This window comes from Vidua chalybeata, chromosome 28 (assembly GCF_026979565.1).
Source record: "Vidua chalybeata isolate OUT-0048 chromosome 28, bVidCha1 merged haplotype, whole genome shotgun sequence".
NCBI classification, from domain to species: Eukaryota; Metazoa; Chordata; class Aves; order Passeriformes; family Viduidae; genus Vidua; species Vidua chalybeata.
Window position 1 is genome coordinate 3,105,831 of NC_071557.1, and position 27,965 is coordinate 3,133,795.

The following is a 27,965-nucleotide window of genomic DNA, read 5'->3' on the forward strand; positions in this document are numbered from 1 at the left end:
GCTGTGGGGACCAGCCCCTCTTGGGGGGTATGGGATACCCCCAGAGAAGAGCCCCAGGGACCAGACATTCCAGGGGTCTGGGGGGCCATGGGTCTTACCCACCATGGCACCAGGCAGCCCTCAGACCCTCATGCTCCCAGGGCAGCTGCACTGGAGACACCCTGGCATGAGGCAGACAAGGACTCCAGGCACCAGTGTGGGGTTGACAAGATCTGTAGTTGAGGCGGGGGGAGGCGAGCGAAGGACAGAAAGACAAACAGACAGATGGAGGAGCATGCTGCGCCGCAACGGCGCTCAGGCCAGGTCCTTGAAGGCATCGAGGTTGAAGGCCGTGTCGAGGAGCCGCTGCAGCTCTGTCAGGTGGGTTTTCTTATTGCCAGTGGCAGGGGCAGCTGCTGGCTCCCGCCCTGCATACCTGCCAGGGAGAAGGTGGGCCATGAGAAGGGTCTGTACCAACCAATTCCCTCCCAGCCTCACAGCCACCCCCTGCATCCTTACCAGACAGGCTTTGCACGGTTGATGGTGGTGCGAAGCCGGGGTTTGACATAGTCATAGTAACCCTGGTTCTTGTGCTCCTCCTGGCACCACACCAGCTCAGCAGCTGGGTATTTCTGGGCTTCCCGCTGGAGGAGGTCAAAGGGGAATGGGGAGAGCTGCGGGGGAAACAGAGTGGTGTCACAGGAGACATGGGGCAATGTCTCAGGGGCTGCAGAACCCCCAGCCTGCAGACATGGCCGTAGCTAGACCCTGCTCACCTGCTCCACCCTAGTGATGGCCACGTCGGCCTCCATCTGCCGGGCCTTGCGCTCACGGGTCAGGTCATAGTACACCTTGCCAGTGCAGAACAGCACCCGCTTCACCTGCTCAGGGTTCTGGGCTGCAGGGCCACTGTCAGGGATGACACGGAGGAAGTGGGTGCCTGCCAAGGAAGAGAATGGCACCCTGAGCCACAGCAGTTCATAGCACTGTGCCAGCAGCCACTGCACCCACATCCCATGCCAGTCCCTTCCAGGACCCTGAGAAGCAGAGTCAGTTGACCCAGGTACAGGCACAACTCCCACTACAAACCATCACATGCCACTTGGGGCTGCCAAATCCCAGTGGCAAGTGGCTGCTGATGGAGGAAGCACCATGGAGCCAAGTCTCCCAAGGGTGCCAGGCTCAGCCCTAATGAGGTTCTGGTGTGCCAAGGAGAAGGCCCTGGCCTCACTCGGCCAGCCTCCAGCATGGGGAGGCTGCTGCCAGGCAGACTTTACCGAAGGCCACAGGCTCCTGCCCTTCACCCTGCCAAGCGGCATGGGGGGAACACAGGCAGCTCTGTGCTACTCGTACCTGGCAGCATGTCGTCAAAGCTGGAGCGGGCTTCAGGGTGGCGCAGCAGCGACTTTGGAGTGAAGATTATCAGCTGGAGTGGGGGAGAAGAGGCCGAGCAAGGTGGTCAGCCCTGCCAGAAACACCTCCCCTGCAAGCCAGTGCTGGAGCAGCCACCTACCTGCCCTCCCCTGCCCATCCTGCCTGAGCAAGGGAGCAGCTGCCAGAGATTTGCTTCTCACTCAGCTGCAGTGCTCTGCTAGATTGGGCACCCATTCCCGACAGCACCAACCATCCCAGTTGGGATGTCCCCTGGGGAAGAGGTGGAGGGCCTACCAGGGACCTGCCTGTCCCATGGCTGGAGCTAGCTGAAGTAGGTTATGTAGCAGTGTCTGTTGGCTCCAACAGCCCTGACCTCCCCGTGGAGTTTGGGAAGGGGTCACAGCCCTTGCAGACCACACGAGACAGCAGCCACACATCAAGCACCAAGCCAGTCCTGAGCACCATGAGGTCCTTGGCCAGGCAGCAGCCAACTGCCCATGTCTGAGGTGCAGGAAGAAGCTGCCCCCAGCCCAATCCCAGTCCAGGGAAATATCCAGCAGAAAGACAGTACCCTGCCCGGGCACCAAGCTGGGCACGGAGCTGCTGGCACTGACCGGTTTGCGGAAGGGCAGGAGGATCTGGCGCCGGAGGACGTGGAAGAAGTTGGCGGGAGTGGAGCAGTTCACGACGATCCAGTTGCACTCATAGAGCTGACGCACATCAAAGTCATCCAGCTTCTGCCTTGGCCAGCACGGGTGAGGGGATTTCAGGAAACACAAGGTAACTCTTGGCCTTGTGGCTCCAGCAGCAGGCAGAGGAGTGCTCCCCAGCCCTCCCTCCCCTCCTTCCTCCCTCCCCCCTTTCCTCACTCTTCAGAGCACACAGAGACCCACAGAGATCTGGGAGAGGCTCCAGGGCTGTTCCCTCCACCTTGGTCTGGCCATGGGGGTGGCCAGCAACCCCCTCTCAGGCCACTTTCAGGGCCACCTCTCCCTTGGACTAACTATACCACAGCCCCAGGTTCTGTGGAGGTGCAGCCTGGGCACCAGGTTCAGGCTCTTTCACCAAACTCTCCGGCCCAGCATGAGACCAAGGCATCCCATGCCTCCTGCCATCAGCTCCCACTGTGCTAAGCCCACACGAGTGTTGCTGCCCTCCACTGAGCCCAGTCCAGGGCACAGGAGGACCAGGCTGAGCACCACACCACGGGGGCCACCACTCACAGGGAAGACATCGGGATCATCATTGCACATCTGCAGGAATCGCTCTGGGCGGGCAGAGGAGTGCTCGGGACCCTATGGGGACCAAGAAGGGGGATGGTCATTGCAGGCCAAGGCAAGCATGAGAACCTGAAGTCAGGCACTGCCACATCATGAGCAGTGCCACTGCTGTCCAGGGTTCCACCTCCAGGGTGAGCCAGGGGAGTCCTTACCATGCCCTCCATGCCGTGGGGAAGCAGCAGGACAATACCGTTCTGCCTGACCCACTTGGCCTGCCCGGGACAGATGAACTGGTCGATAATGCATTGAGCAGTGTTGTGGAAATCCCCAAACTGGGCTTCCCAAAGCACCAGGGCATTGGGACTGGCCATGGCAAAGCCCAGTTCAAATCCTGAGGAACGGAAGAGCAATGAGAGGGTTGGGTTACCCTTCCAGAACAGCCTTACCCTGGGCAGTGAGCACAGACCTACTCACTCACCCAAGACGCCGTACTCTGACAGGGAGCTGTTGCAGACAGTGTACGGAGCCTGGTTGGGCCAGAGGTGGTTCATGGGGATACAGGTCCTCTTGTCCACATTCTGATCATGCAGGACATGGTGGCGATGGCTGGAAAAGGGAGAAGAGTAACTTCATCATCAGCCTTTGGATCCCTTCCAGAAGGGCTGGAATTGCCTTTAAAACCTCCAAAAGCAGGGCTTTACCTAAATGTCCCCCTCTCAACGTCCTGGCCACTCAGGCGGATGTGGATGCCCTCTTTGAGCAGGGAGCCAAATGCCATGTACTCTGCTAGGGCCCAGTCGACTGTCCGGTTCTTCACCATCTCCCCACGGGTTTTCAGAATACGGCTCAAACCTGCCGAGACAGGAGCCAGTTCATAGCCAGCACGGGACAGAGCTCCAGTGACACCAGGTTTGTTCCACAACCAGCCCACGGACTGACAGGCTGCAAGTGCCATGGGCAGAGGAATGGATTCACCTCTTCTGGAGGGATGAATCATGGATGAGGAATCAGGACTGCAGGGAAGGATCAGCTCCAAAGAAGAGCTGTTTCTTGGTTCACTTCCCTTACCCATAGCTCCCTTGTGAACAAGTTCTCCTAAGAGTCTGGCTGAGAAGGAACCTTAAAGATCATCCAGCCCAACCACCACCATAGGGATTTCTTGCGCTACAAGGGACACCTTCCAGGAGACCAAGTTACTCCAAGCCCTGTCCAGCCTGGCCTTGAACACTTCCAGGGTAGCCACAACTTCTCTGGGAAACCTATACCAGGGCCTCACCACACTCACAGGGAAGATTCCTTCCTAATATCCCGCGTAACACTGCCCTCTGGCAGTGGGAAACCATTCTCCCTTGTCTTGTCACTCCATATCCTGGTGCAAAGTGCCTCTCCATCTCTCTGGAAGCTCCTTTAGGCATTGGAAGGGTCTCTAAGGTCTCCCTGGAGCATTCTTTCCTCTGTGCTAGACACACTCAGCTTTCTCAGAGTTCCTGCACAGGGGCTTCATTTTCAAGGCCTCCTATGGACCTGCTCTAACAGGTCCAGGTTTTGCTTGTTCTGGGGCCCCCAGTGCTCCAGGCAGGGTCTCAAGAATGCAGCACCCAGAGGGAGGATCCCCACCATTTCCTGCTGCCTACCCATACTGAAGCAGTCCAGTATGTCCCTTCCTTCCAGGCCACATCCCAGCCGTATCTCATATCTCTCTGGAACAAATGTCCTGTCTGGCACAGCTTTCACAAGTTCCTACCTCCATGGATAGTGAAATCTTCCACTGGCACCGAGCTGGCCACTTGACCAATGTGTGTCAGGTCCTCTTCATTGAGGCCAGTGGAAGGGCAGGTCATGCTCCGGGGCTGCCCATCCAAAGTGAAGAAACCTGTCAAAGGAGAAACACCATGCTGCAGGAGATGTGCCAGATCCATGGCAAGACCTCAGGTCACGGACACCCTCAAGCAAAGGTAGGGACACCAGGAACGGGAACAGCACTACTAACCTCCCCTGTGGGGTGGCTTACTAGAAAATCTCTGCCATGGATCTAGAGAGGCCTGGTGCCTTGCTATGGCCTCCAAATCGCTGCTAGTGCCTTACCTGGCCAAGGTGAGTCCAGCCAGTGCTTGATGTGCAAGATCTTCTCATCCTTGGATCTGGCATGGGCCTCCTCACAAATCTTATCGTACTTGGCAATTTCCTCCTGAAAGGCAGAACCAAGAGGGAGAAAAACATTAACAGGGTATCTCCAAATGAGGGTGTTGAGCCTGAGTACCTTGGTAATCTTGCAAGGGTGCTGGAAGACAGAGATGGTCCCCACTGCAGGAAGTCCCAGAGCTGTGCAGTTCAGCCTCAGAGAACACAGCCACAGCTGGGACCCCTGTACCCCAAGGCATAGCTCTGCTACGCTCAGAGCTGACATCTTATGTCCAACCCTACTGATGCTGAAAGGTGGTGCCAGGGCAAGCAGGGCTGGCAGAACCTCTGCGTTGCGAGCTGCCCAAGCAGCAGAACTGGGACAGGATCTGCCCCAGATACTCATGGCCACAGCAATCCCGAGCACTGAGACCTGCCTATGCTGCAGTGGCCCAGAGCTCCATGGCTTGTTCCACACTGATCACACGGTGATCCTTGAACTAGATGTTTCTGCACTTTTCAGAGCTGACACAGTTCAAGGACAAGCTTTGGCTCTGAACTCCATCGCTGCAAGGTCTGCAGCGCATGTCCAACCCCAGCACAGCTCTGCCATCTTTAGGTTACAAGCACAGGAATATCGTTCTTGTAGGCCCAGGTGGGACCTTCATATGGTTCACACCCAGGTGAACCATCAAAGTAGTTTTCCCTGGAGATGCCACCAGCAGTTTTCCCCTTTCAGGCCCCACAGATGGTACCTCATACTCCGGCTGATTTACCACACCCTGGGAAATCAGCAGCTCTGCGTATTTCTGCAATACTGGCTTCTGTTTCCGGATCTGTTTGTACATCAGGGGTTGCGTGAACATAGGTTCATCCATCTCATTGTGCCCGTTGCGCCTGTAACAAACCTGCCAGGAAAGGAAAGATGCCTGCCTGTGACCTACCACTCCAAAAGCACTTGGCAGCTACCTGGGTCATGTGAGGGAGGGTCCTAAACAGCCCAGGAGGGTCCCAAGCACACCCACGGCAGAGTCCCAGCTTCAGGGACTTGTGCCACATTTCTCACCAAGTCCACCACCACGTCCTTGTGGAAGGTGCTTCGCCATTCTGCTGCCACATTGCACACATAGACAACGGCCTCAGGGTCGTCTGCATTAACGTGGAAGATCGGCGCATTGACCACACGGGCTACGTCGGTGGGGTACGGGGAGGAGCGGGCCATCCGAGGGTCTGTCGTGAAGCCAATCTGTAGCAAGTGAGGGCAAACAGGATAAGCACAGTGTTACCAACTGCATTTGGGTTACAGCTTTGCTATGCAGCTCCTTCTTTGGACACTGATATCACAGCTGGCTCAGCATGAGGCAGCTGCACTCTGTTGTCCCAGGAAACTGTCCACACAGCTCCAACAGCAGCTCAGCTGCAGCAGCTGGGCTGCAGATGCACAACCTGCCTGTCTCCTGTGTCTGGACACAGTGGCACATCCTGATACCTGCTGCAACTGTGGGGACAGGCTGGTCCCAGTGAAACACCTCTAGCTTCTGTGGCAGTAGACAGGATTGGCCCTGTCAGACCTCACACACTGAGCACCAGGTTGTATCACCTCTGCATCAGACTGGGCTCAAAAGCTGCTGTTGTTGAGCAGCTGGGTGAGAAGTACCCCCTGCTGACCCCAGGTTAGGGCTCCTGCTATGAACACCGGCAAGGGAAACAGCTTCTGCTGGTTCCAGCTACTCCCTGCCCCAGAGCCTGCAGTGACAGCTCTGCCAGGGACCCACAGGCACAGGGAATTTGCTCCTCACCTGGTTGTTGACCACAACATGAACAGTGCCGTGCGTGGTGTAGGAGGGAAGGTCGCTCAGATGAAATGTCTCGTACACAATGCCCTGCCCCGCAAATGCAGCATCTCCATGCAGGAGGATGGACATCACCTGGGAGATGGGAAGCCGTGGCGGTCATCAGGGACAGAGAGCAGGGCACCACCAGGAAAGGGCCCAGCTCTCCTCCCCATGAGCTTTCAGCATCCCAGAAAGGACATAGAGCAGCTCATCAACACATCCAATGCCTTCCCAAGGGATGTGAAGGGAGTCAGCCATGGCTGACACACCACTGGGCAGAGACTGTGGCCACCAGACCCCCCCCAGCAAGGGCAGCACACTTGGGGCACCCTGAGCAGATAGCAAAACAACACACGGTATGCCCCAGCTGGGCAGCAAGTCCCATTCCCAAATACATACATAAAGCCTTTTTCTCACTGGGGGAAGAACAGAAGAAGCTCTGTTCTCTCACACTTTCAGCCCAGAAGCCCCATGGGCAGCAGCGGGCCCAGGAGCTTCAGAGAGCCACTGACGTTATTTTGCCACCATTCCAGGGGCTGGCTAAGGACACCGCCTGCCAGGCAAGGACAGGATCAGTCTATTTATATCCAGCCCTTGGGGTGTAGGAGGAAGAGAAGCACTTTGGATCTCACTCTTCCACTTCTTGGGATTGGAGACAGGTCTGCAATGAATCACACAGCAAACAGCTCCCCCCAGCCCCTTCCCACCGGGGTTTGGAGAACTGCCTTCTGTTGCCAGCTCCAGCTTTCCCAGTCCCAGGAATGGTTATCATTAGTCACACTGAGACCCTGCTGCCAAGCCCTCCAAGGTGTGGTGCTTGGATTGCCTTGGGGTTCCCCTCATGTCCCTGTCTTCCAGTCAGGGGTTGTGCATTTGCTGTGCCCACAGCCCAGCTCAGTTCAGAGATGAAGAAAGCAGCAATGGGAGCCTAGGGTGGGCAAGCCCCTCCCAAAGTTATCTCCAAAAACAAAAGGGAAGGATGGGGGAGCAAAGTCAGGGTGACAGCAGGGGAAGGGGCACACTGAACAGAAAGCAGACAAGTTACTTCACTTTCCCACCAGCCTATCTCCACCAAAATCCATCCAGCCTAGGCCACATCACTACACACATCTGAGCAGCACTCACCTTCTTTCCCTCCGTGTCTCCACAGTAAAACTGCTCTGCCTTAGTCTTGCCTTGAACAACAGGATCAGCTGCTTCCAAATGAGAAGGATTTGCCACCAAGGAAAGGGTGATGTTCCTGTCAGTGACGCGATTAATCCGCCGGTGGTACATTCCCAGGTGGTACTTCACATCACCGGAGCCCTGGGTGGAGGGAGAAGAGAGTCACCCCAGGAGCATGAGCAGCTTTTGGGGCATTGTAGGAAGGAGACAGAGGAGTGCTGACCCCAAGGCTGGAAGAGGGAAGCATTTTTTGGAGGTACTGCCACAACACAGCAGGCACTCACTGCAGGAGCTGAACTGGCACTCAGGAAAACCTGTTCCAGGTGCCAAACCACTGCCAACTTCATACATGCATCCAGTCGATCTAAATACAGCTGAAGGTCTGGGGGATGAAGCAAGTGTGTGGTCGGTTGGGCAAAGACCCTGAATAACAGGTAACGCTTGCCTGAGCTCTACCCACTCTGCAGCAGCATGGCCATCCATGGCACCATTCCCAATATGCAGCCAGGTAGCCCATCAGGGCACCTCGAGGCCCCAGGCTGCTGCTTTCTCACTTTGAAATCCCACTGAAGGTCATGGCAGGATCAAAGCAGCCCAGCCCAGCTTCCCAAAAGCCAAATCATCCTAGCTTATGATGATGAAGCTTTGGAGCATGAGTTTATTGCAGTGGCAGAGCTGCTTCTGGAGCTGCTTTAGAACCCCAGATGGGGACCAGGGGCATAAATAAACTTCTGCTCCTGGCCACCTCTCAGCAACCACCCCAAGGCTGCTTCATGTCCTGGAGAGCTGCCAACAGCCAAGTTTGTGCTGGAGACAATGCCACATGTCACCCCCAGGACAGGCAAGGACAGACCAGCACCTCTACAAAGGCTCCCATCACCCAGGTATGCTTGCAACGTGGAAATCCTTGCAACACCACTGCCACTGAGTTACACCAGAAGCAGTGGCACAATCCAGCCACAGCCCTTGGGGACTGCTCAGGGACAGGCAGCAGCAGCCTGCTGCAGGCAGGGGAGAAGCTCACCTCATCAGCAGCCTCCAGCTTGGAGTCAAATTGGCAGAATATCTGCTCCAGCTCTTTCCTGATCACGTTGGCAAGAACATTCAGGCGTCCTCTGCAAAAGCAAGGCCACTGCTGACAGCCACTGAATGCTGATGGTGATCTACAACCCCCACTGCCACAGGCCACGCCTCCTGTGATGGCTGTGGGGTCACCCAGATACAGGGACTCCCTAGGAGGAATCTGAAGATGTCTCAGCACAGAGATGGTTTGGACAACACCACATCCTACATACTTGCTGAGATGCCCCAGAGTGGGTAGGTGCTGGGATTCCAGCATGATTCCAGCTCTGACCTCAAGCCACCACCCCTCTCCAGAAGAATTTACAAAGAAACTGTAAAGATCCTGATGAGCAGAGAGCAGCCAAGGCCCGAGCTCTCCAGCTGAGGTTCATCACCAACCAAGATCAATTTGGTGATGGTAGAAACCAGTGTGCCCTCCAGTACCAAACCCCAGCAGCATCCCCCCACCTTCTACTCGCACCAAGCAGCACCATGGCTAGAGGCAAGGTTACCTGTGGGGCATTCCCATGATCACATAATCCACTCCCTTCTCACTTGACTTATCAATAATGGTCTTTAAGGCTGGGATCAGCACTTCGCATCCCTCCAGACCAAAACGCTTCTCTGAAGACCATTTCCGATGGAGGAACTCCTCAAACCTAGGAGGCAAAGGGAGGGAGGGAGGGATCAATGAGGGCAGAAAGCAGAGAAGAGACAGGGACTGCACCAAGGGAGCCACAGCACTGACTGATGCTCAAGCTGGTACCATGCAGTGCACAACAGTCACTTCAGTGTCTTCCCACAGAGTTCAGCTGGCCATTCCCCCCACACTCCAACACCATGCTGCACTTAATCCTTATTTTTAGACCTTTTCTTTCAGGATCATCCATATTTTCAGGCTGTTTGCCAACACCTGAGCCTGCCAGACTGGCAGCTCAGTGGCTTCAAACTGCTCATTAAGCTGATGGCGACAGAAGATGTCAAGATGTGACTCAGCTGGTGACTGCATCACTCTGGCTGGGAGCAAACCTCCTGGGGAAGATATGGAGAAGGTGAAGCCCCCCCAGGGTACCTGGTAGAGCGGACCAGCCTGGCCAGCAGCGTGCGCTTCTCTTCATTGGTGAACTGCATGATGCCTGGGGTCTCAAACTTCTGCCGGATCCACTGGCACTGCTCCAGGTCGTTGATGAACATGAACTCCACGCCAATGTGCTGGCAGTATGCCATCTGCTCCAACGGGAAATGAGGGGCCATCAGACAACAGCCAGGGCTTCAGCACCTCAAACCGCCAAAGGACTGGCACTTGCAGCACCCTGCTGGCTTACAGGGCCCCTTTACCCTTTCAGCCAAACATCCCTTCTATGCCAACAGAGACATCAACCCTCATGCCTGGCAGCTGGAGGTGCATCCTGGGGGAAAACTAGCTGCCAGCGCTGCAACAGCCCCACTTTAGGAGCCTTGTTAGGAGTTGTATTCAAGGGGGATGTGGCAGGACACGTTTTAGGATGCTGCAGGGCAGCTTGGACCGTGCACATGACCCAGCATCAAGCTGTTTAATTCCCCTTCCCTGAGGGGCCCACAATCAGTCCCTTAAACCCTTTACATCCACCTCAGAGGAGAGATTTTCCCTCTTCACGGCATCACTGTAAGCAATCCAAAATCCTGTATCACAGGGCAGGGGAGAATCAGAGGCAACTCCTCCTATAATGAGGAGCCCATTCCTGCAGATGGGCTAAGATATTAGCACAGTTTTTCTTCTTCCAAGGTCAACTAGTCTCAGCAGAGATCATCTGAGCAGCCTGCAGCGTGCCTGAAAGCTACTTGAGATCAGTTCAAGCACAGGAGGGGATGAAATTTGGCAGAAAAGGGGAACTGCCTGTACAAGCTGGAAGCCCCAGCCCCAGGGGTCTCAAAAACCCTCTTGGCCTGCACTAAGACCCTCTGATGCATGCCCATGCAGGACAGCAACACTGCTGCAGTGCCTGAAGAGAGGAACACTGGAGTATCCAGCCCACTCTGGTGCTGTGCAAGTACCAGCTGCTGCTTCAAACTGGAAAGCACAGCTGGAGAGGTTTCAAAAAAGGCAATATCCAGCTGCCTGGGTTTGCTCCACCTTGGGCAAACCAAGTGCGTTGCTGCAATGCAGCAGAAAGCTGGAGACAATCAGAGCTGAGCAGGTTACTCAAGGTGACTCTTGTGAGTGGGGCGAGTGCTGAGAAGCAGTTCCCAAACTGAAAATCTTAAAATGTTCAGGTTGACCTATGAATTTCCAAAGACAACTGCTCTGCCCCTGCCCCTGGCTGCACACAGATCCGGTGAGACCCCTGCCCTCCTCACCTCCAGCCGACGGATGATTTCCCGGAGTGGAAGAGCAGATTCATTTCCACCGATGAAAGTGGTTGTGGGCAAGTGGAAAACTTTGTCGAGGTCAGATTCATCCAGACCATAAAAGCCTGCAGGATTTATCATGGGTGGGAGAAGCAAGAGAAAGAAGGAAGGAAGAAGGACGTGGATACCATCACACAGGGACCAGGTACATTTGGGAGAAGTGGAGAAGGGACAAAAAAAAAAGCAGCATAAAAAAATAATAAGCATGAAGAAGGTTTATATGGATAAAAACCAAGCCATAATTAAACAAAACGACATTAAGCACAAACAATGAGTTATTATGGAAGGCACCACAGGAAATGTACCACAAAGCAATGTATATGCATGGAAATGGGCAATTAAAATCCATGGTGAGTCAGGGAGTTTGGGAGCCCAAGAACACAAAAAAGACGCAACTAATTATAACAAAGGGGAGAGAAAAGAAACAGGAATTGAGGAGTCACCGAGCACATCAGAGGTGTCGGCACTTGGCAGGAATTAAAAATGGAGCGTCAACACAGAGAAGGAAACAGTTAAAACAGACACAACCAAACAGACAAAACCCCAAGGAGGAGGAGACAGAGAAGCAAGAAAGAGAAAAGGCAACAGGGCTCTGATGGACTCTCCTGAATAGCTCAGCCCGGGAGCAGGGTGGCCAGCAGTCACTCAGGGGTTCAGCTGCCCAGGTACCCTTTCACCCCAGTCAACAGCTTTTTAATTAGAGCTTTTGCCTAGCTCTGCTCAGCAAACCTCCACCCTTTGGTGCTGGCAGCTGATGACTTGGAGGCAGCTCCTACTCATGGTATAGGGCTGTCGGGAGCTGAGCTGGGCCTGGAGGTTGGGATTTAGGGCTGCAGGCGAGTCCTGCTGTACCCCAAAGCCATCAGAGGTGCCTCACTACCCACTGAAGTTCATGGTTGTCTTTGGGGAAACTGAGGCACAGAGGAGGAGGGACAGTGCTGACCTCGCTAAACCAATGCAGAAAGACAGAAGCAGGTCCAGGAACTGGAGAGTCCCATGACCCTTCTGAAGCAGGAGCTTGGACGAAGGAGTCAGTCTACAGCCCTGGCACCTTTTTCAGGCTCCTGCTCGTCTCTCCCGCACTCCCAACAAGGCCTGGTCCCAAGGTGTTTCCTAACCTCAGGGCAGGAGCTGCAGTAGACACACATACCACTACTCCTCCCAGCTTCCTCCAAACCAGCCCAGGACCCCAGATGTTAGAGAGGGAGGTTTTAGAGGACCTGTTCTTTTAGAGAGGGGATGGGGAACACCATCTAAGCATGGCAGGGCAGTGTAAACCACCATCCTCAGGGGAATGGGAGGCAAAAACTGGCCCCTCCTGAGCTGGCCCCTTCATTGAACTTCATCTTAAAAGTCTATCCCTTGCTGTCTGGTCAGGAACGGACAGTGAGCTGTAGACAGCCCAATCCATGGAAGTGTTCAATGCCAGGCTTGGAGCAACCTGGTCTAGTGGAGTGGGTAGTATGAAAGGCCCCTTCCAGCCTAAGCCAGTCTGTGATTCCATGATGACAGGGCTGGTCATGGCTCATTCCTGTGCAGCCTTGAGGGGCGAGTCCAGAAACTGGGAACGCTCCGGTCAGCCTGTAGGGGACACATTCCTGGCTGCCACTGCTCTTCATTCCCTCTGCTCCTGGGACACTAGATTCCCAGGAGAGGGAATGAAGCCAGACCCCAGCAGCTCTGCTCCAGAGCTATGCCTAGGAACACTGAACCAGACAGGAGTTGAGAGTTTGGCCCCATGTCTCTGGGACTTCTCTTTGGTTCCCATTCAAACAGGAATCCCAGAGAGAGGCAGCAGGGAGCATCCCACACAAACTGCCTGTTGAAGGATTTCAGGGAATCCTCAGTAATTTGCTGAAGCTTGCAGACCTGCAGCACAGGGCTTTGGCTTGTTCTGCTGTGATGCTTTGAAGACACTCTGGCACACTTTGGGGAGTATCAGATTTTACAAGGAGTTTTAGGACATCTAAGCATCTTTGCTTCTTCTTTGCTGCAACCTGACAGCTCTGACAACACTCGGTATTTATAGGCAGCAACACCATCGGATGGAGGAAGGCAAGGGACGAGCTGCCAAATTTTCCCTGCGACAAAACCAGGAGAAGACAGCTTGGATTTTTAGGAGTCTTGAACCAATGAAGGAGATTGAGGCCTTGTAGAATTAACATTCACAACAAAACATGTACTCTAGCAAGCCAGGCATGCAAACACAGTATAGAAAAGGCCAGTAAGGCTCAAACTGAGGATTTACACAAGGCAAAGTGTTACTAACCACACACCTACATCAAGACTTTGAGTAGAAATTAAAACATGCCACAAAACTCAGGAGTGGTGGGAGATGGGAGTGGTCCACTTTACCAGCTCAGTTAATGCCCAGAATAACCTATTCAAAGAGAGTCCTGCACTCCAGAGGGTTAAGGGTTCATTAATTGCATACCTCCTACTGTTAACACTCTCAGCCGCTCCTTGAACACTGCGAGGTCTGGGGAGGGCAGGGAGGGGGGATGCAGAAAGGGAGAAGACAGAGAGATGCAGTCAAAGTTAGTAAAAAAAATCTGGAACTGTGAAAACTAGTAATGGAAAGCACAAGTCAAAAAAATACAGTATTTAAAATACAGGCAAAATCCATCAGAGGCAAAAGGGCAGGGATGGAGGATGACTACACACTAGGCAGAAGAGGAATCTTGGTGGGAAGTCTGATGAGAGGAGGAGGAGCAGGAGGGGAAGGGGGCATCAGACACTGGGGAGTAGTTGAGCTGCATGGTTTGAGATCTCCTCTTGCTCCTTGATGGGAGAGAGGGTGGCCTGGCATCTTCATTTGCCACCACCAAAAGCATCCTGCCAAGCTGCATCACAGGGAGTGGGACCCTCTGCAGAAGCCGGGAGCTGCCTCCCACCAACACCTGCTCCAGAGGGTTTGCTCTGCTCGTGCTACTGGGAGGATTTCAAGGTCAACCCACAGAGGTAAGGGTGCTGTCTTTGCACAGAGGAGGAGGATTGGGGTGTTGACAAGCAGGCAATTCATGAGGAAAACAGAAAAGATGGCAGCGCAGCAGGCATGCACAGCCGCCTCTCTGGAGCATGCTTGGTGCAGGCAGGAGTGCCGGCACACTGCAACAGTGGGCAAGCATGCAGCACCAAAGCTGCCTGCCCAGTTAGGTTAGGTGACCCAAGTGCCTCAATCTCACCTAGGTTACAAAAAGGCCTTGGAAACACTTGTCATTTGGGTCAGCAGGGAAAATCAGACACTTCCCCAAAGTGAGGAAAAGGAAGGTGGGAGCACTTCAAGCCCAGGTCCCCGCAGGGGCTCGCCTGGCTCTTCCTGAGCTGGAGGAGGATTTCCATCAATTCCCCTTGGCATGAGGCAGAGGCAGCTGCCTTCCACGGGGAGAAAGACACACAGACAGACACTTAAGACACACACAGCCTTCCACACACCACCTGGATTTCAGTGTGCTAAGGTACTATTTCTTTCTTTCTATTTTCAGGATCATACCGAGTTCCTGTAGTCATCCTGCCCTTGTTTTACACACTTACCATGCCAGACCAGCTGCAGTGGAAGACCAGGATGAGATTACTTGGGTTTTTTTGTTTGTTTTTTTTTTTTTTAATAGAAAAGACAAGAGAAAGGGGAATTGGGTGGCTCCAGCCCCACCACTCCCCAGATTGAGTAGCTCTGGGCAGGTTTTCTTCCTCTGACATTTTCCCCAAAGATTGCACTGCTTAATCCAAAGAGAGCTTCCAAAACAGAAACAAACCAGTTGCTAAACAAAAGGCAATTGAGAAGAAGGATCAATTTCTGAGATTAACCATCCAACTCATTTGAATCACAGCACTGCCACTTAAACTGTTGGCAAATGTGATCACACTACAAAAGCTGACTTTTAAAGGATTTCGCTGTTCAGAAAGAGGAAACAAGATTGTTTCCAAGTTTCAAGACCACTCCTGTTATTAACCACCCTGTCAAGTGCTACACATCCCTTCAAAGCAAAAAAAAAAAAAAAACAAAAAAAAAACAAACCACAAACAAAAGATAAAAAACAAACAAACAAACTAAAAAAAAAACAACCCAGCAGGATCCACTTACAAATTGGCTTTTTCTGCCACAAGCAGGCAACACCCAACCTTAGGCCCAACTGGAGTTCTGTCTTCTGTACCCCCCACTTCCTGAACACTATTTGCAAGCTAAGTTATTTCAGTTACAGCTAGGATTGACTAGATGAGGTTTTCCAAGATAAGGATAACAAGGGAAAATCTACTCAGTATAATAACTCTTACAGCAAGTTAAACAAAGTCTTTTGCTAAGACCTAGCCACCTGAGTCTGGGGTTCCACCATGAGACACAACCCCAGCATGAGCTGGCAGCTGCCACCATTATATCTTGTTCCCAGGACTCGTTATTTCCTATGAATTCATGGATTCTTGAGAAGCAAATCAACACCACTAGCCACAATGACAGGTATTTTAATATGAAAGCCACAAAGGAACAGAGATTAAGCTTAAGGGCTTGCTCAGACACAAGAGATCCCATGCTGAGGCTCCTTCCAGCCAATGCCTATGGACTATCTACACCCGAATGCTTCCCACCACAGTGAGAAGCATGTCAGAATCCAGACTATGGGATGAAGCAGCTTCCTCATCATCCAGTGAACTGGTCCAACCAAAACCTACTCCCTTCCCTACCTCTCCTGGTACATGTAATCCTGTCCAAAGGTCCAGCAGGTCCAGGGCTGGTGTCCCGGTGCTGGTAGATGAATAAGGAATCAAGGCAGTTTACATGCACCGTGCATTCTGATCAGCTGCTTCGATTGGCAAGGTTAGTAATCATCACTGCTGCTCTACTCTACGTTAGGAGCATGAGCATGCCTCTGGAGCACTCGGAGTGCCAGGGAACCACCCTGGGAAGCACCAGTGAGGTGACAAAGAGTTCAGCAACCTCATCCTGGCTAGGAGAATGGTAGCAAACTACAGAAATCAGCTCTAAAGCACATGGAGAGGTGCTGGGTTTAAGCACTTTCAGATCAGGATTTCAAGTCCTGGGAACCACACACACTTCTGTACAACACTCATGCAGCTCTCACTCAAACGCATTGGAATTTCCACCTCTCTACTTCAACAGGAATGCATCCCAAAGCTTCCTTGTTATGATCACCAGTAGGGACTCATAGCTCAGTCTTGGACAAAGGGCAATTAAAGGATTTACAAATGCTGGGGCAAGCTGGAAGTTCAGGAGGGCAGCCTCAGCCCTGCAGAGATGAACCCAGTACATTCACTCCCAGCTCTGAGGGTCCCCAAGGGCAGCAACAGGAGCTGAGAGAACAGGCCTCCAGCTCTCACCAACAAAAAACCTCTCTGCTTTGCCTTTCTAGAAGATGCAATTGCTTCCAGCCCCTCTGGGTTTTTGCTTCTGGGTGAGCAAGATCAGTGATAACACTGATTGGTACTGGTTGAAGAAACATGAGCTGAGTACTGGAGTGACAGCCGGGGGATGGCAGGACTGAACTGCTGCTACTACCGGCAACTACAATTTTAGAGTGATCATTACTAAGGAAACTTCAGACCCCTGGCCTGTGAAGCAATCTACCTACGAAGCTGTGAAAGAGAGGGGAGCTCAAGCAATGCAGCACCAACTGCTCTCAAAGCCCTCACCCAGTTTGTCTGTGGATGTGATAATATCGGCTGGAAGGGAGGAGTCCAGATCTGCATCCAAGATGCCCAGTGGATCAAGTTGTGCTACATGATGCCCTCGAATCTATGAAATGCATCAGGAATGGAAAGGAGAACAGGAACCAAAAGGGAGAGAAAAACAAAAGAGGGGAGGGGTAAAAAAGTTAAATTACATTAGAATTAATTTGCAGAGTAATTCTCACCGACGTTTGGAGAAACAGTTACTGGCGCATCATCAAAATTTACACAACTAATGCCGAGAGGATCAAGCTTTGCAATGTGGTGACCCCTGACCTGGAAGCAACAACACAGATTAGTCATTAAAACAAGTTAACTGAAGAGACATTCCTTTAAAAAAAAAAGTTAGAAAATTTCATTCAGAGTTTCCCTCTTTATATTTTCTGCAGAGCTACCCCAATTCTAGCTGCAGCTAATGCCTGCAGAAGTTGGGTTTACTTTCATGTACAGCACATAGGAGAGTGCCAACAGCCATCAGGACTGCTCTGCTCTACCTGACACCAGGTTTGGCAGGGGTACAGGGGGATGGCAAGCTCCTTCACAGCAGAGACAAGGTCTAAGGGTCTCCTGATGCTTTCCCAGTGTCCAGCTTGGGCAGCTCCTCTCTACAGATGCAGTAACTTCACACTGATGGTCGCCTCCTGAGAATCACAGGCACATGAAGAGGCAGTTTGCCCAGAGAACCTGTGGCTGCCCCATCCCTGGCTCATGTTCAAGGCCAGGTTGGATGGGGCTTGTGGAGCAACTTTAAAGGTTGTAGTAGATGTCCTTGCCTGTTGCAGGGGGCCAGCAGGGTGGAACAAGTTAAGCTTTAAGGACCCTTCCAATCCAAACTATTCTGGGATTATATGAATTTTCTGGATTTTGGCAGATATAGGTGTTCTCTTGCCAACAGGGCAGAGAAAACAGGCATTGCCACTGACAGCGATAGCTCCTGAAAGGCCAAGGAACATTGTCTGAGGAACATTTGCCCAGCTCTGCAGCAGGTCACAGCATCCCTCTGGAGAGAGGAGCCCACTGCAGAAGCTGGAGCACTCTCCTGTGAAGGGCCAGGCGTGGAAATAACAAGAGCTTTTGCACCAAGGGAGTCTTGACAGCTCCTGGCAGCAGCAGTCAGGCCAGGAATTCCGATGCCGGGTCTGAATCCACATTGGGTGCCTCAAAGAATAGGAGGTGATGAGGAGTTCTGGGTTTTTGCTGCCACAGAGGTAGGTACCCAAGGACAGATCCCAGCACATCTCACTGGGCAAACTCAGGTCATCTTGGTGGCCAGCACTCTCCAACTGGTGAGCCACAGGTTATTCCTTGACAGTTTCAAGCTCAGCGATGCTGGGAATGGGGCAGGAAATACAACTGCCATGGTACAGGGTGCAGCCTTCCTTGCAAGCAATACCTTGGGCATCGAATCTGCTACCAGTTAGGAAAAGCACTCGAATACAAGTGGATTATTAAACCTCTTGTACAAACCAGACACAGTGATCTGACCTTATTTACCAGAGCTCATTCCTATTTAAAGCATGGGGATTTTAAGATGGGATTTTTGTGGTTTTACCAGCCAAGGAGCCTGAAATCAGCCATCAGCATTAAGGCAAACTGAGAAGAAAGCACCATTACCCCTTTCTCTCTGCAGGGCCAGGTGATACCATAGTCCTGAGCACTGATGGTCACAGGAAAGTTCCTCTGGGCCAGCTCTGTCTGTGAACTATTTGCTTGTCCATCTCTCAGCAAAGCACAGGGGTGAGCCCATCACGTAACAGTCAGCAGGATGGAAGCACACCATGCTGCTCCCCATGGCCAGGATGCTCTCAGTGGGACGAGGAGGATACTTAGTCCAGCAAACAGCTTTGAGATGGGGACACCTGGTGGCTTCCAGATTACCTCAGCAGTTTGCAGGTACACAGAAAATCCTCAAATCAGTGGGAGAAAACACCTTTTACCCCACAGGAGCCATGCTGTTTGTTAGTGTCCATATGCAACACAAGCCAAAACAAGGAACAAGAAAGATGCTTCAAGGGCTGGAGCCTCTCTTCTCCAGAGTCAGGCTGGGAGAGATGGAGGTGTTCAGCCTGGACAAGAGACAGCTCCGGGGGATCTCAGAGCCCATTCTAGTGCCTAAAGAGAGCTGGAGAGGGAGTTTGGACAAGGGCCTGGAAGGGCAGGATATGAGGGATTGGCTTCCCACTGCCAGACAGCAAGGTTAGATGGGATATCAGGAAGAAATTCTTTCCTGTGAGGGTGGTGACCTTTTATTTTAGGACCTTGGAAGTTCTGTCAGCAACAAGGGAAAGCAGGATGGGTGCTCCATGCCACTGCTAAGCATGGCAGGAGCCCACGGCACTGGGGCAGCATTCCAGACAGCAACAAACCACCCAGTGTGAAGACCTCCCCCTCCCTGCCACCCTGTTTGGATGACAATAGCTTTAATCTTCCTATTGTCCAGCAAAGTATTAGCTGAGCTTCTGCCCCAACAGAGCAGCTGCTTCTATTCCTAACGAGGCAGCTCAGCTCCTATCCCGCGTGCTCACCATGCAAACATGTGCATAATTCGCACTAATTCCAGCCCACCTCAGCCACTGCAAGCCCCTCTACAAAAGACGTGACCCTCGTCGGCGCAAAGTCCCCTTACCTGATATGCCCTGATGAGAGATTGCACTGCAAGATGGTCCTCCACCAGTTTATCCACGTTAGGCTGTGCCTGAACCAGGGACTGGGCTTGGGACAGGGTGGAGAGGCTGGTAGTCAGTGGAGGGGGGCTTTGGTAAGCAGTGCCTGGAGCAGCTCCAGCATTGGCGTTGCGAAAAAAGATGTCCCATGACTAGGAAAAAGGAAAGAAGATTGGTGACCAGGGTCTTCACCTGCAGTCCAAACACCTCCTCAAGCCAAGGTTACAGAAGTCTCAACTTTACTGCCAAAGCAGGGGACAGAACTGCCTCCTCCCCTGTACCTCAGCTCCATGCAGCTGCTGCTGAAAGCACACACCTGCCTTGAACAAAAGAGCCCTAAAGCTCTCCCACTATTCCAGCTGCATCACTATCCCACCTCCAATCCATCTGGATTGTTTCTTTTGGCATGAGGCTAACCCCAGAGCCACCCCTCCCCTTGGCAGTGGCACCAGCACAGGACAGAGTGATACCCCATCCCTTGGCTCTGCTCTTGGAACTGCTGCTCTGAGCAACAAGCCCCAGCCTGGACTTCCAGCTCATTTCCTTCTCTCCCGGAGAGGCCACTGCTCTCTAAATACCCCAATATTTTCTGAAAAATATTTCTGCCCTGTAATCAAATACACCTCTTCCTCTTTGAATGGTCTGAATAGCCAGAGACCTAAATCCCAGCATAAGCTGTGTTGTTCAGGCCTCAACCAGCAATGTTTTTATTTTTCTATCTCTTCTTCAATTTTCCCCCATCCTTTTGGTGACACCAATGAGAGCACTACAGAGGTACTCCCATATCAGCTCTCCCATGCCCGGAACGAGGCAGCTGCCTCCTCTGCTCCTACTCCCTTTGCAGATGGGCATTTCTAGGTGTTAAGTAAACAAACCAAAACACCAGAAAAAAGCCCTGGACAGACTTGGTGTACTGTCATACTTTTCCAGCACTGTCTGAAAATGTCCCAGGTGTCCCAGGCCAAAGCCAAGTTAACCAGTCTCCTTGCAGAAGCACCAACAGATTTGGGGAAGGAGAGAGCCTGGCCAAACAAAGTCCAATCCACATCCTCCCATGAAGTATGTGCCTCATTTCGTGTGCCACCAAATGATGGCAAAGGATGAGGGCACAGCAGAACAGCAGCTGTGCCAGCACAGACCCAGGAAGCTGCTAGACCAAACAAATCCCATGGGATTTGCATGCTGGCTTCAGCCCAAGGCTTTCTCCACCAACTGGGAGCTTGGCATCCTGCACCTTGGGGAACACCAAATACAGCCTTGGCAATCGGAGATGGGCAAAGCCCAGCCATCCCCAGAGTGTTTAAATCAAGTAGAAAAGTGCTTTCAAAGCAGGGGTTGTTTGGGGCAGAAAACAGTTTTTGTCCCCTGGAAGCAGGGTGGAAAGGACTGAAAATCTGCCCTTTGCTGGAGTCGCCCCAGCTCAGCTGCTCTCCCCGGAGCTCCTCCAGTTGCAGCACCCATCACATGCCCCAGGAAGGTATTTCCAGTCCCAATTTGCCCAAACACCCCATTGTCCCATCACATGACTGCACATGGTGAATAAATTTAGAAACAAGTCACGCTAAAGGAATATAAATAAGATCTGGAACATTTCGACACTGTAACTGATAAACAATCACTCCCCCAAGGGGAAAAAAAAAGGGAAGACAGAAAACACCCAACCCTGTTCTGACTGCTAAAGGAAATTTCAGTGGGAAAAGAGGGAGAGATGCTTTTTGTTCCATCCCAGCTCTTCCCTTCCACAGCCTCACAGAGCTCCTGGGTGCCCCTAAAGCCATCAGCTCCTGCAAAGGCAGGGACAAGCACCCAGAGATAGGCTCTGTGCCCTTGGAGAGGGCACATCTCCTTGGGATGGAGAGGAACCTGGCTGAATACTTTGCTTCATGGTTTAAGTTTGGTTCATGTACAGGCAAATAAAGACAGCCAAGAGAAAAGGAGCACCTGTCAACCTGAGAAGGGGGTGATGGGGACAGGCACGGAGCCAAGGGTGTTGCCTTTACAACCTTCTCCCTTCTGCCATTCATTTTTCTTGGAGTTGCAATTAGCTTCTGTTTTGGAAGAAAAAGTTTATTTTAAATTCTGCAAACAAGGTGTGGCACTTTCACTGAGTGCTTTACTGCTCCACAGAATGATGCCTGGGTGGCACAGGGCAGGCTAGGGCCGTGATAAGGGCCATAAATACATCAGCTTTCAACCTGCTGATGTGGTTTTAAATTCAAGAGAAGCCAAGCGCTATCCCATGGGTTTCTGACAAGCACAAAGGTGCCTCTCGAGCTCACATCTCCCATGGGAGAGGCTGCCCCATCAGAGTTGTCCTGCTTTATCATGGGAAGGAGAACTCTGAACTTAATCCAGCACTTGCCAAAGTGTAATACAGTGTAATAGCAAAGTGTAACAGCAGTAATAAACTCACGGGGTTATTGTCCTCTGGCTTTCCTGTGCCCATGGCAGCTCTGTGAGTGCTCTACTCACTTATATACCCTGTATAGATGCATACAGGATATAAGATACATAGATATATATTTTGGGTACAAGAGAGCTCAGATTCAGGGCATTTTTAGACAGTCCCACAGCTGCAACACAAAGCATTAGCCTGGACTGGGTTTCCCAGTGCTCCTCCATGCACTGGCAAAGTGGGATTGGTGAACCAGCCACCTGCCACACACCAGGATAGTTCAGGCTTTAGGGGGATCCTGAGCTCAGTTCTGTGAGTGGCAGTCAGGGCAGGCTCCTCTATTGAGAACAGTCCCAAACCAGCTCACCAAGCCAAACCAGCACCTTCTATCAGATTCAGCTTCTGAAGAAGGGTGTGGGCTCATACTGCCATGTCCCAGTTTCTCAGCTAGGACATCAGGCATGCACAGAAGGGAAGAGGGAGGACATTTCCCATCCACTGCAAGCACTGAGGGTGCTTCAGGCTGGGACGTGCGTAAGGGACACACTGCTTCCTGCTCCTTCCCCTGCCACGGGCTCCAGAAGCATCAACCCTGCTCGGCATGGTCTGCAGGTCTGGCAGCACTTCCTGCTCCAGCAGGGAGATGATGATGAACGTCAGAACTTAAGGCTGCAGGAGGATGAGGAGTAACCTGAACCAAATTTAAGGCAAGTTTAACCTTTGCTGAGAGCAGGCAGTCAAGTAGCAACCAATGGGTTCATGCTATGCACACTGCTGTGTCCTTTATCAACCTAGACAAGGACCTTCAGTTTTCTGAGGGTGATGGGATCATCAAACCTCTTTCAATTTAAAATCCCAAACATTGGCAAGTTAAAGGGTCTGTGTTAAGGGCTGTTTCATGTACAGATCCATGGGGAGACCTGTGTCCCTGTCACCCAGTTCAACCCAAACTCCAGGGCTGCTGCTTAGGGAGGCTGAACCTACCTGAGATGTATGTAGGTACCACCCACCTGCAGCCACAGCTGTTTGGCCACCTTCCCTGAAGCACCCATGATGGTGCTTAGGGTATGGGTAGACAGTGTGGGCTGTACCAAGAACCCAAGCTGCCCAAATGGAGGGAAGGAGGATGGTGTCCCCACTTTTAAGGGGACGCAGTCCCAGAAGCAAGTAGCACTGACTGACCCTGTGGCAGCCCACTGGCACCCGTACCCCATGCCTTCACCTCCCCTTTCTCCCACTCTTCTCTAATTTTTATTATTCTGCTGTTATTATTATCCAACTTGAAAACTGGAGTTCAGCTAAAGGATTCCATGCAGAAAATGCCCTAAAATAACCTATTTTTTACTTTCCCTATTTTAAGCAAGCACTAAAGTTTGTTCTGCAGTTTAAACCCCTGGTGTCTACATGGAGGAATTGCATTCAGTGTGCTCAGCTGGGACCATCACACCAGCAGGAAGCCTCAGAGGTTTTTGGTGACAACAGCAAAGACACTCCAGCTCTTCCCAGTTGAACGTGTCCCTCCTCCCTGGAGGAACACAGCACAGCAAGGAGCAGTTGGTCCCTGCACTACACAGGGATAGAAAAGCCTCAGCCAGGTCCCCGTGACAGCCTGACTCCATCCAAGAGCTCCACCCTAGGATCTGACCCTCCATCTGGCAGGATAGAGGCCAATGCTTATCAAGGACAGGAGTGGCACTTTCCTCCCCTGGGCAGGGCACACAGGCTGATGAAGCCTGCAAGCCAACACAACCAGAGACAGCTGCAAGCCCAGCCCGATCACAGCAGCTCAGCACCAGGGGACCCATGAAAAAGCACAGAGAGGACAAAGGAGTGCAGAGAGGAGCTGGGAAGGAATCTTGGTAAACAGGTCACTTGAACAAGGTGGAGTCCACACAAGAGACAAGGCCAGAATGAGGCCAAGTCTGTAGATCAGCAATCTGGCTTTACACACAACAGCTCAAAGTCAAGCTTAGCTACGTCTGCCCCAACACAGAATACCACCCATGCCTGAGACAAAAAGGAAACCAGTAACAATGTGGAGAATACCCTCCTTGCCCCTTTTCCCCATCCTCCACTCTGGAATCAATCCTCTTGATGAGCCACCAGAGATGGAAAAAATACAGCATTGGGAGCTTGCTACAAGTGGATTCCCAGAAGCCATTCCTTGTATCCGCTTGTGATCCAGGATGCTGCCCATGTCCCAAGCCCACGGCGTTTCCTCTTGAACAGCAAAAGCTCCTCTTGGTTCTTGCTCAAGGAATCACTGCTGTTTCTTTTGGGCAAAGTGAGGCAGACGGACCGTCCACAGACATCCAGCCCCTACTGATGAATTCACTCCTCCTCAAGAGGTGGCACTTACCTGCGCCCACTGTTCAGACACACAGAGAAGTGAAGGTGACGTCCTGGCAAGGTTGATCCTTACCTTATGTACACTTTTGGGATTTTCCAGCCAAGCATAATACATTTCCTCCACATAGTTTGAACTAGTCCCACTCAGAAATGGCTCGGCAGCCACCGGTGCACTGTAGCACCTGAGCTGTCGGAACGTCCTGGGTGCTGCCGATCTGTGTTGGGAAATTGTCTTTACAGTCTGTGAGGCTGTCAACGGCCTCAGTTTTGCTGCACAAGTCCTTAAGTTAAGCATTTTTGTCCTGTTGCCTCACACAAGTTCCTGTTGAGGGAGAACAGAAAAGTGGATTACAAATTACTGCAAGAGAGCACTGAACAGAGACCACCCCCTCCTCGAGCATGGAGAACCAAGCTTAGGATCAGTTTTTAATTTGGATTAATCCATTCACCCTGTCCCACAGCCAGGTCCCTGATGGCTTGGAAATGCAGTTTTCGCTCAGTACACTCAGCATGGCCAGGTCTGCTTCTCCTATCCCTGGCAGCATGGCATTGTCATCTCCCCTGTCACAACAGTGTGAAGCAAATCTGTTTGGTGGATACCCAACACTGGCCTCAAATGAGCCACTGCACACCAAAGCCACCCACATCTCTTGATTTCAGCTTCTTCCATCACTCTCCTTCCCAGGTTGGTCTGGGCTTCCATTTCTATGACCACTCTGCTTGGCCAAGGTTTTCTTCTTAGTTTGTTGTGATGTGCACCAGGATAAAGCTGGGAAGAAACCATCCACAGGGAAAATCACTTGCAAAGTAGGGGTATAGTAGTGCAAAGCACTTGAGAAGTGGGCTCCAGGAAAGACTGCTGCTCCTCAGAAGGCCAGACCCAAGAATATCAGTGCAGGTGGAAGACCCAGAGAGGGTCTCTCCCCTGCTCAGAGAACCCAGAAAAGTAACCCAAAGTCGGTGTGCTCCTACTTTTGCTGCAAGGTGTGCCACCTTGCAGCTTTCAGTAGGGCATGTCCTGGGAGGCCTGGGGATAGCCAGGGGGTTTGCACAGGGTCAGCCGTGGAGTTTTACGCACATCCAACCAACCACCACAGCCCAAGGAAAGCAGTGGAAAACATCCTGAAAGAAGTGCAGGCACTTGGAGCAACTCCTCTTGGAGCTGCCCTTTCCACCCAGCTCCTCCCGCAAAGAGGCAGGACCCAAAGCTAGAGGTGACCCAGCTGGCTGGTTTCCACATCGCAGACCAGTTTAACGAGCCCAATGTCAAAGCAGTTACCATGTGTTCACCAGATTAAAATGAAATTTCACAAGGGACTAGAAGAAGAACACACTTTCATGGCTAGCATTTTGCTAGCCAGCCTTCCAGGTTTGTCTTGCTGAATCTAGTTCAGACACTGATCTCTCCCCTGTAGTGACCAATAACAGGACCCAAGAGTTGCATCAGGGGAAGTTTAGGTTAGATATTAGAAAAAGGCTCTTCACCCAGAGGATGTTTGGACACTGGAACACCCCCCCCAGGGAAGTGGTCAAAGCACGAAGCCTGAGAGTTCAAGAAGTGTTTAGACTGTGACTCTTGGGGATGGTCCTCTGCAGGGCCAGGAGTTGGACTTGATGATCCTTGTGGGTCCCTTCCAACCGAGCATATTCTGTGATTCTGTAGCTCTGGCTGCCCAGCATAACAGGGACTACACTTCCCATTACAAACTATAAGGTTGTTGGGCCTGAGGAAGACCCAGAGTCATCCGAATTCAGACAAAGTGTTTGACAGATTTACCATAGGAAAAAGGGAACCACTTATTGTTTCCACCCTGCCCACAATAACACCTGGCAAGAAAGGCCAGCAGGTGCAGGACCACAAGTGCCACAGCACTGAGGATTCTCCCAGTTCACCCTCATCAGATCTACACAGCAAAACACACACTGTTATTTTTCTGAAAGGCTAAGAAAGTCAGGGATGTTCAGCCTAGAGAAAAGAAGGCTCCAGGGAGTCCTTAGAGACCCCCACAGTCCCTAAAGGGGCTCCAAGAGAGCTGGGGAGGGACTTTAGACAAGGGCCTGGAATGACAGGACAAGAGAGAATGGCTTCCCACTGCCAGAGAGCAGGGTTAGATGGGATACTGGGAGGAAATTATTACCTGTGAGGATGGTGAGACCCTGGTACAGGTTGCCCAGAGAAGGTGTGGCTGCCCCTGGATCCCTGGAAGTGTCCAAGGCCAGGGTGGATGGGGTTTGGAGCAACCTGGCCTACTGCAACGTGTCCCTGCTTATGGTGGGGGGGTGGAACTGGATGATCTTTAAGATCCTTTCCCACTCAAAGCATTCCATGATTCTGTGATATTTCAGAGAGCCAACTGAATCTGGTGCCAGAGCACAGGCATGCATATGGGAGGGAAAAAGCTTTAGGACAGAAGTAGCATCATCATCTCCAGTTTCATAATCAGTTTTGGTGCTGTCACTCAGCAGCATCCAGTGACCTCTCTGGAAAACAGTGAGGTTAACACCAGAGTTTGACCCAAAGTGAGCAGAACTAGCTGCTCTTTGAAGATCTCTTGCAGGAAAGGTTAGCTAGGAGCCTGGACAGAGACAGGCAAGCTTGGAGCTGGGATGATTGCAAGTTGGAATAAAATAGAAAACCAGAAGCAAGGACCTCGGAAACCAAGTCTGAGATAAGGAATATCAGGGTCACACAGAAATGCAAAGGTCACACTGGGAGTGCCGACTGAGGAGCGTGTAGAGGGGCAGCCAGTCACAGCCCAAACCTCACCAAAAGGTCATACCTCAGGAATGCCCACAACAGATGACAGCCCAGAGAGCGCCAATAAGCAGATTAAAGTGCTAAATGTGACCCACCGGCAGCTGGGTTGGGGACGTCAGCCTAGAAGGCAGGTACTTGGTAAGGACTTGCGACTTAGGAATACCTCCCAGGTTAAAACCAGCACGAATTCCACCTTCCAGGAAGCGGCGGGGCCAGAGCCACCGGCTGCAGCCACAGCTGATCCAGCACCGGGCACCTTCGGGCCCGCGGCAGGCGAGGGCCTCAGAGCGGGCGGGGGCCGGGGCAGACCCTCCGCGTCCTCTCCTCCGTGATGCTCCTCCCTGCCCGACCCCGGCCCACCAGAGCCCTCCAGAGATGTCCGCGAGGCGCCGCGGGCTCGGACGGCATTCCCCGACCGGGCAAACGGAAGGGAGCGGCCCCGCGTGGAGCCCAGGGCGGGCGCGGGGGCGCCGTGAGGCGCGCGGGAAGGGGCAGTGGGCCCCCACCCCGGCCCCGAGAGCGCGCCAGGCCCGCCTCCGCCCCGCGCCCCCCAATCACCGCCCGCCGCCGCCGCCCGGGCTCGGCGTCCCTCGCTGCCTATAGGCCCGAGGCGAGCAGCCGAGCCTTCCCATTGGCCGCAGGGCTGCCCATCTCGCCACAGTCCCACCCCCCCCCCTCGCTCCCCTCCTCCCAGGAGCCCGGGCGGCGCCAAGGACACCGGGGCGCGACCGCGGGCGACCGCCCCAGCGCGGCCCCCAGCGCGATCCCCGCCCCACTCCGGTGCCAGCCCCGGCCCCCACCCCTGGTCCCGGCCCTCCCGCCCGGCTAGGTCCGGCCCTACCGTCCGGCCCTGCCGTGGAACCCACCGGCGTGTCCGCACACCCCGCTCCTGGTCCCGGCTCTGACAGCGGCCCCGACCGCCAGCCCCGTCCCGCCCCTCCCTTGCGTCACCACGTCGCGTCGCCACGCCCCTTT

At 52.8% G+C, this 27,965-nt stretch overlaps 1 protein-coding gene across 6 annotated transcripts; it reads right to left on the reverse strand.

The window, feature by feature from the left end:
• Positions 1 to 197: 197 nt before the first annotated feature.
• Positions 198 to 27,941, reverse strand: OGDH (oxoglutarate dehydrogenase). Of its 6 annotated transcripts, none has more exons than XM_053966626.1 (24): positions 27,857 to 27,941; positions 24,306 to 24,554; positions 19,452 to 19,640; positions 17,011 to 17,101; positions 13,578 to 13,622; positions 11,093 to 11,208; positions 9,828 to 9,982; positions 9,268 to 9,414; positions 8,718 to 8,808; positions 7,655 to 7,834; positions 6,494 to 6,622; positions 5,761 to 5,940; positions 5,450 to 5,602; positions 4,659 to 4,761; positions 4,318 to 4,446; positions 3,275 to 3,425; positions 3,052 to 3,179; positions 2,786 to 2,964; positions 2,577 to 2,648; positions 1,968 to 2,090; positions 1,333 to 1,405; positions 756 to 919; positions 499 to 653; positions 198 to 415 (listed from the first exon to the last, which is right to left on the reverse strand). In XM_053966626.1, exons 2-24 carry the CDS (start codon positions 24,525 to 24,527, stop codon positions 295 to 297), a joined length of 3,096 nt encoding a protein of 1,031 aa, XP_053822601.1. In that variant the 5' UTR covers positions 24,528 to 24,554; positions 27,857 to 27,941; the 3' UTR covers positions 198 to 294. The 6 variants fall into 6 exon arrangements, with proteins under 6 accessions (XP_053822601.1, XP_053822603.1, XP_053822604.1 ...); XM_053966628.1 differs by lacking the exon at positions 27,857 to 27,941 and adding an exon at positions 27,832 to 27,851; XM_053966629.1 differs by lacking the exon at positions 27,857 to 27,941 and adding an exon at positions 27,154 to 27,439.
• Between the last annotated feature and the right edge of the window lie 24 nt (positions 27,942 to 27,965).

Coding starts and splice junctions, on each gene's coding strand:
- OGDH (XM_053966626.1), bottom strand. CDS start 24,527: ATGCTTAACTTAAGGACTTGTGCAGCAAAACTGAGGCCGTTGACAGCC. Junction 8,809..9,267: donor ATCATGGGAATGCCCCACAG/GTAACCTTGCCT, acceptor TTGCTTTTGCAG/AGGACGCCTGAATGTTCTTG. Junction 7,835..8,717: donor AGCTGGAGGCTGCTGATGAG/GTGAGCTTCTCC, acceptor CCCTCCACCCAG/GGCTCCGGTGATGTGAAGTA.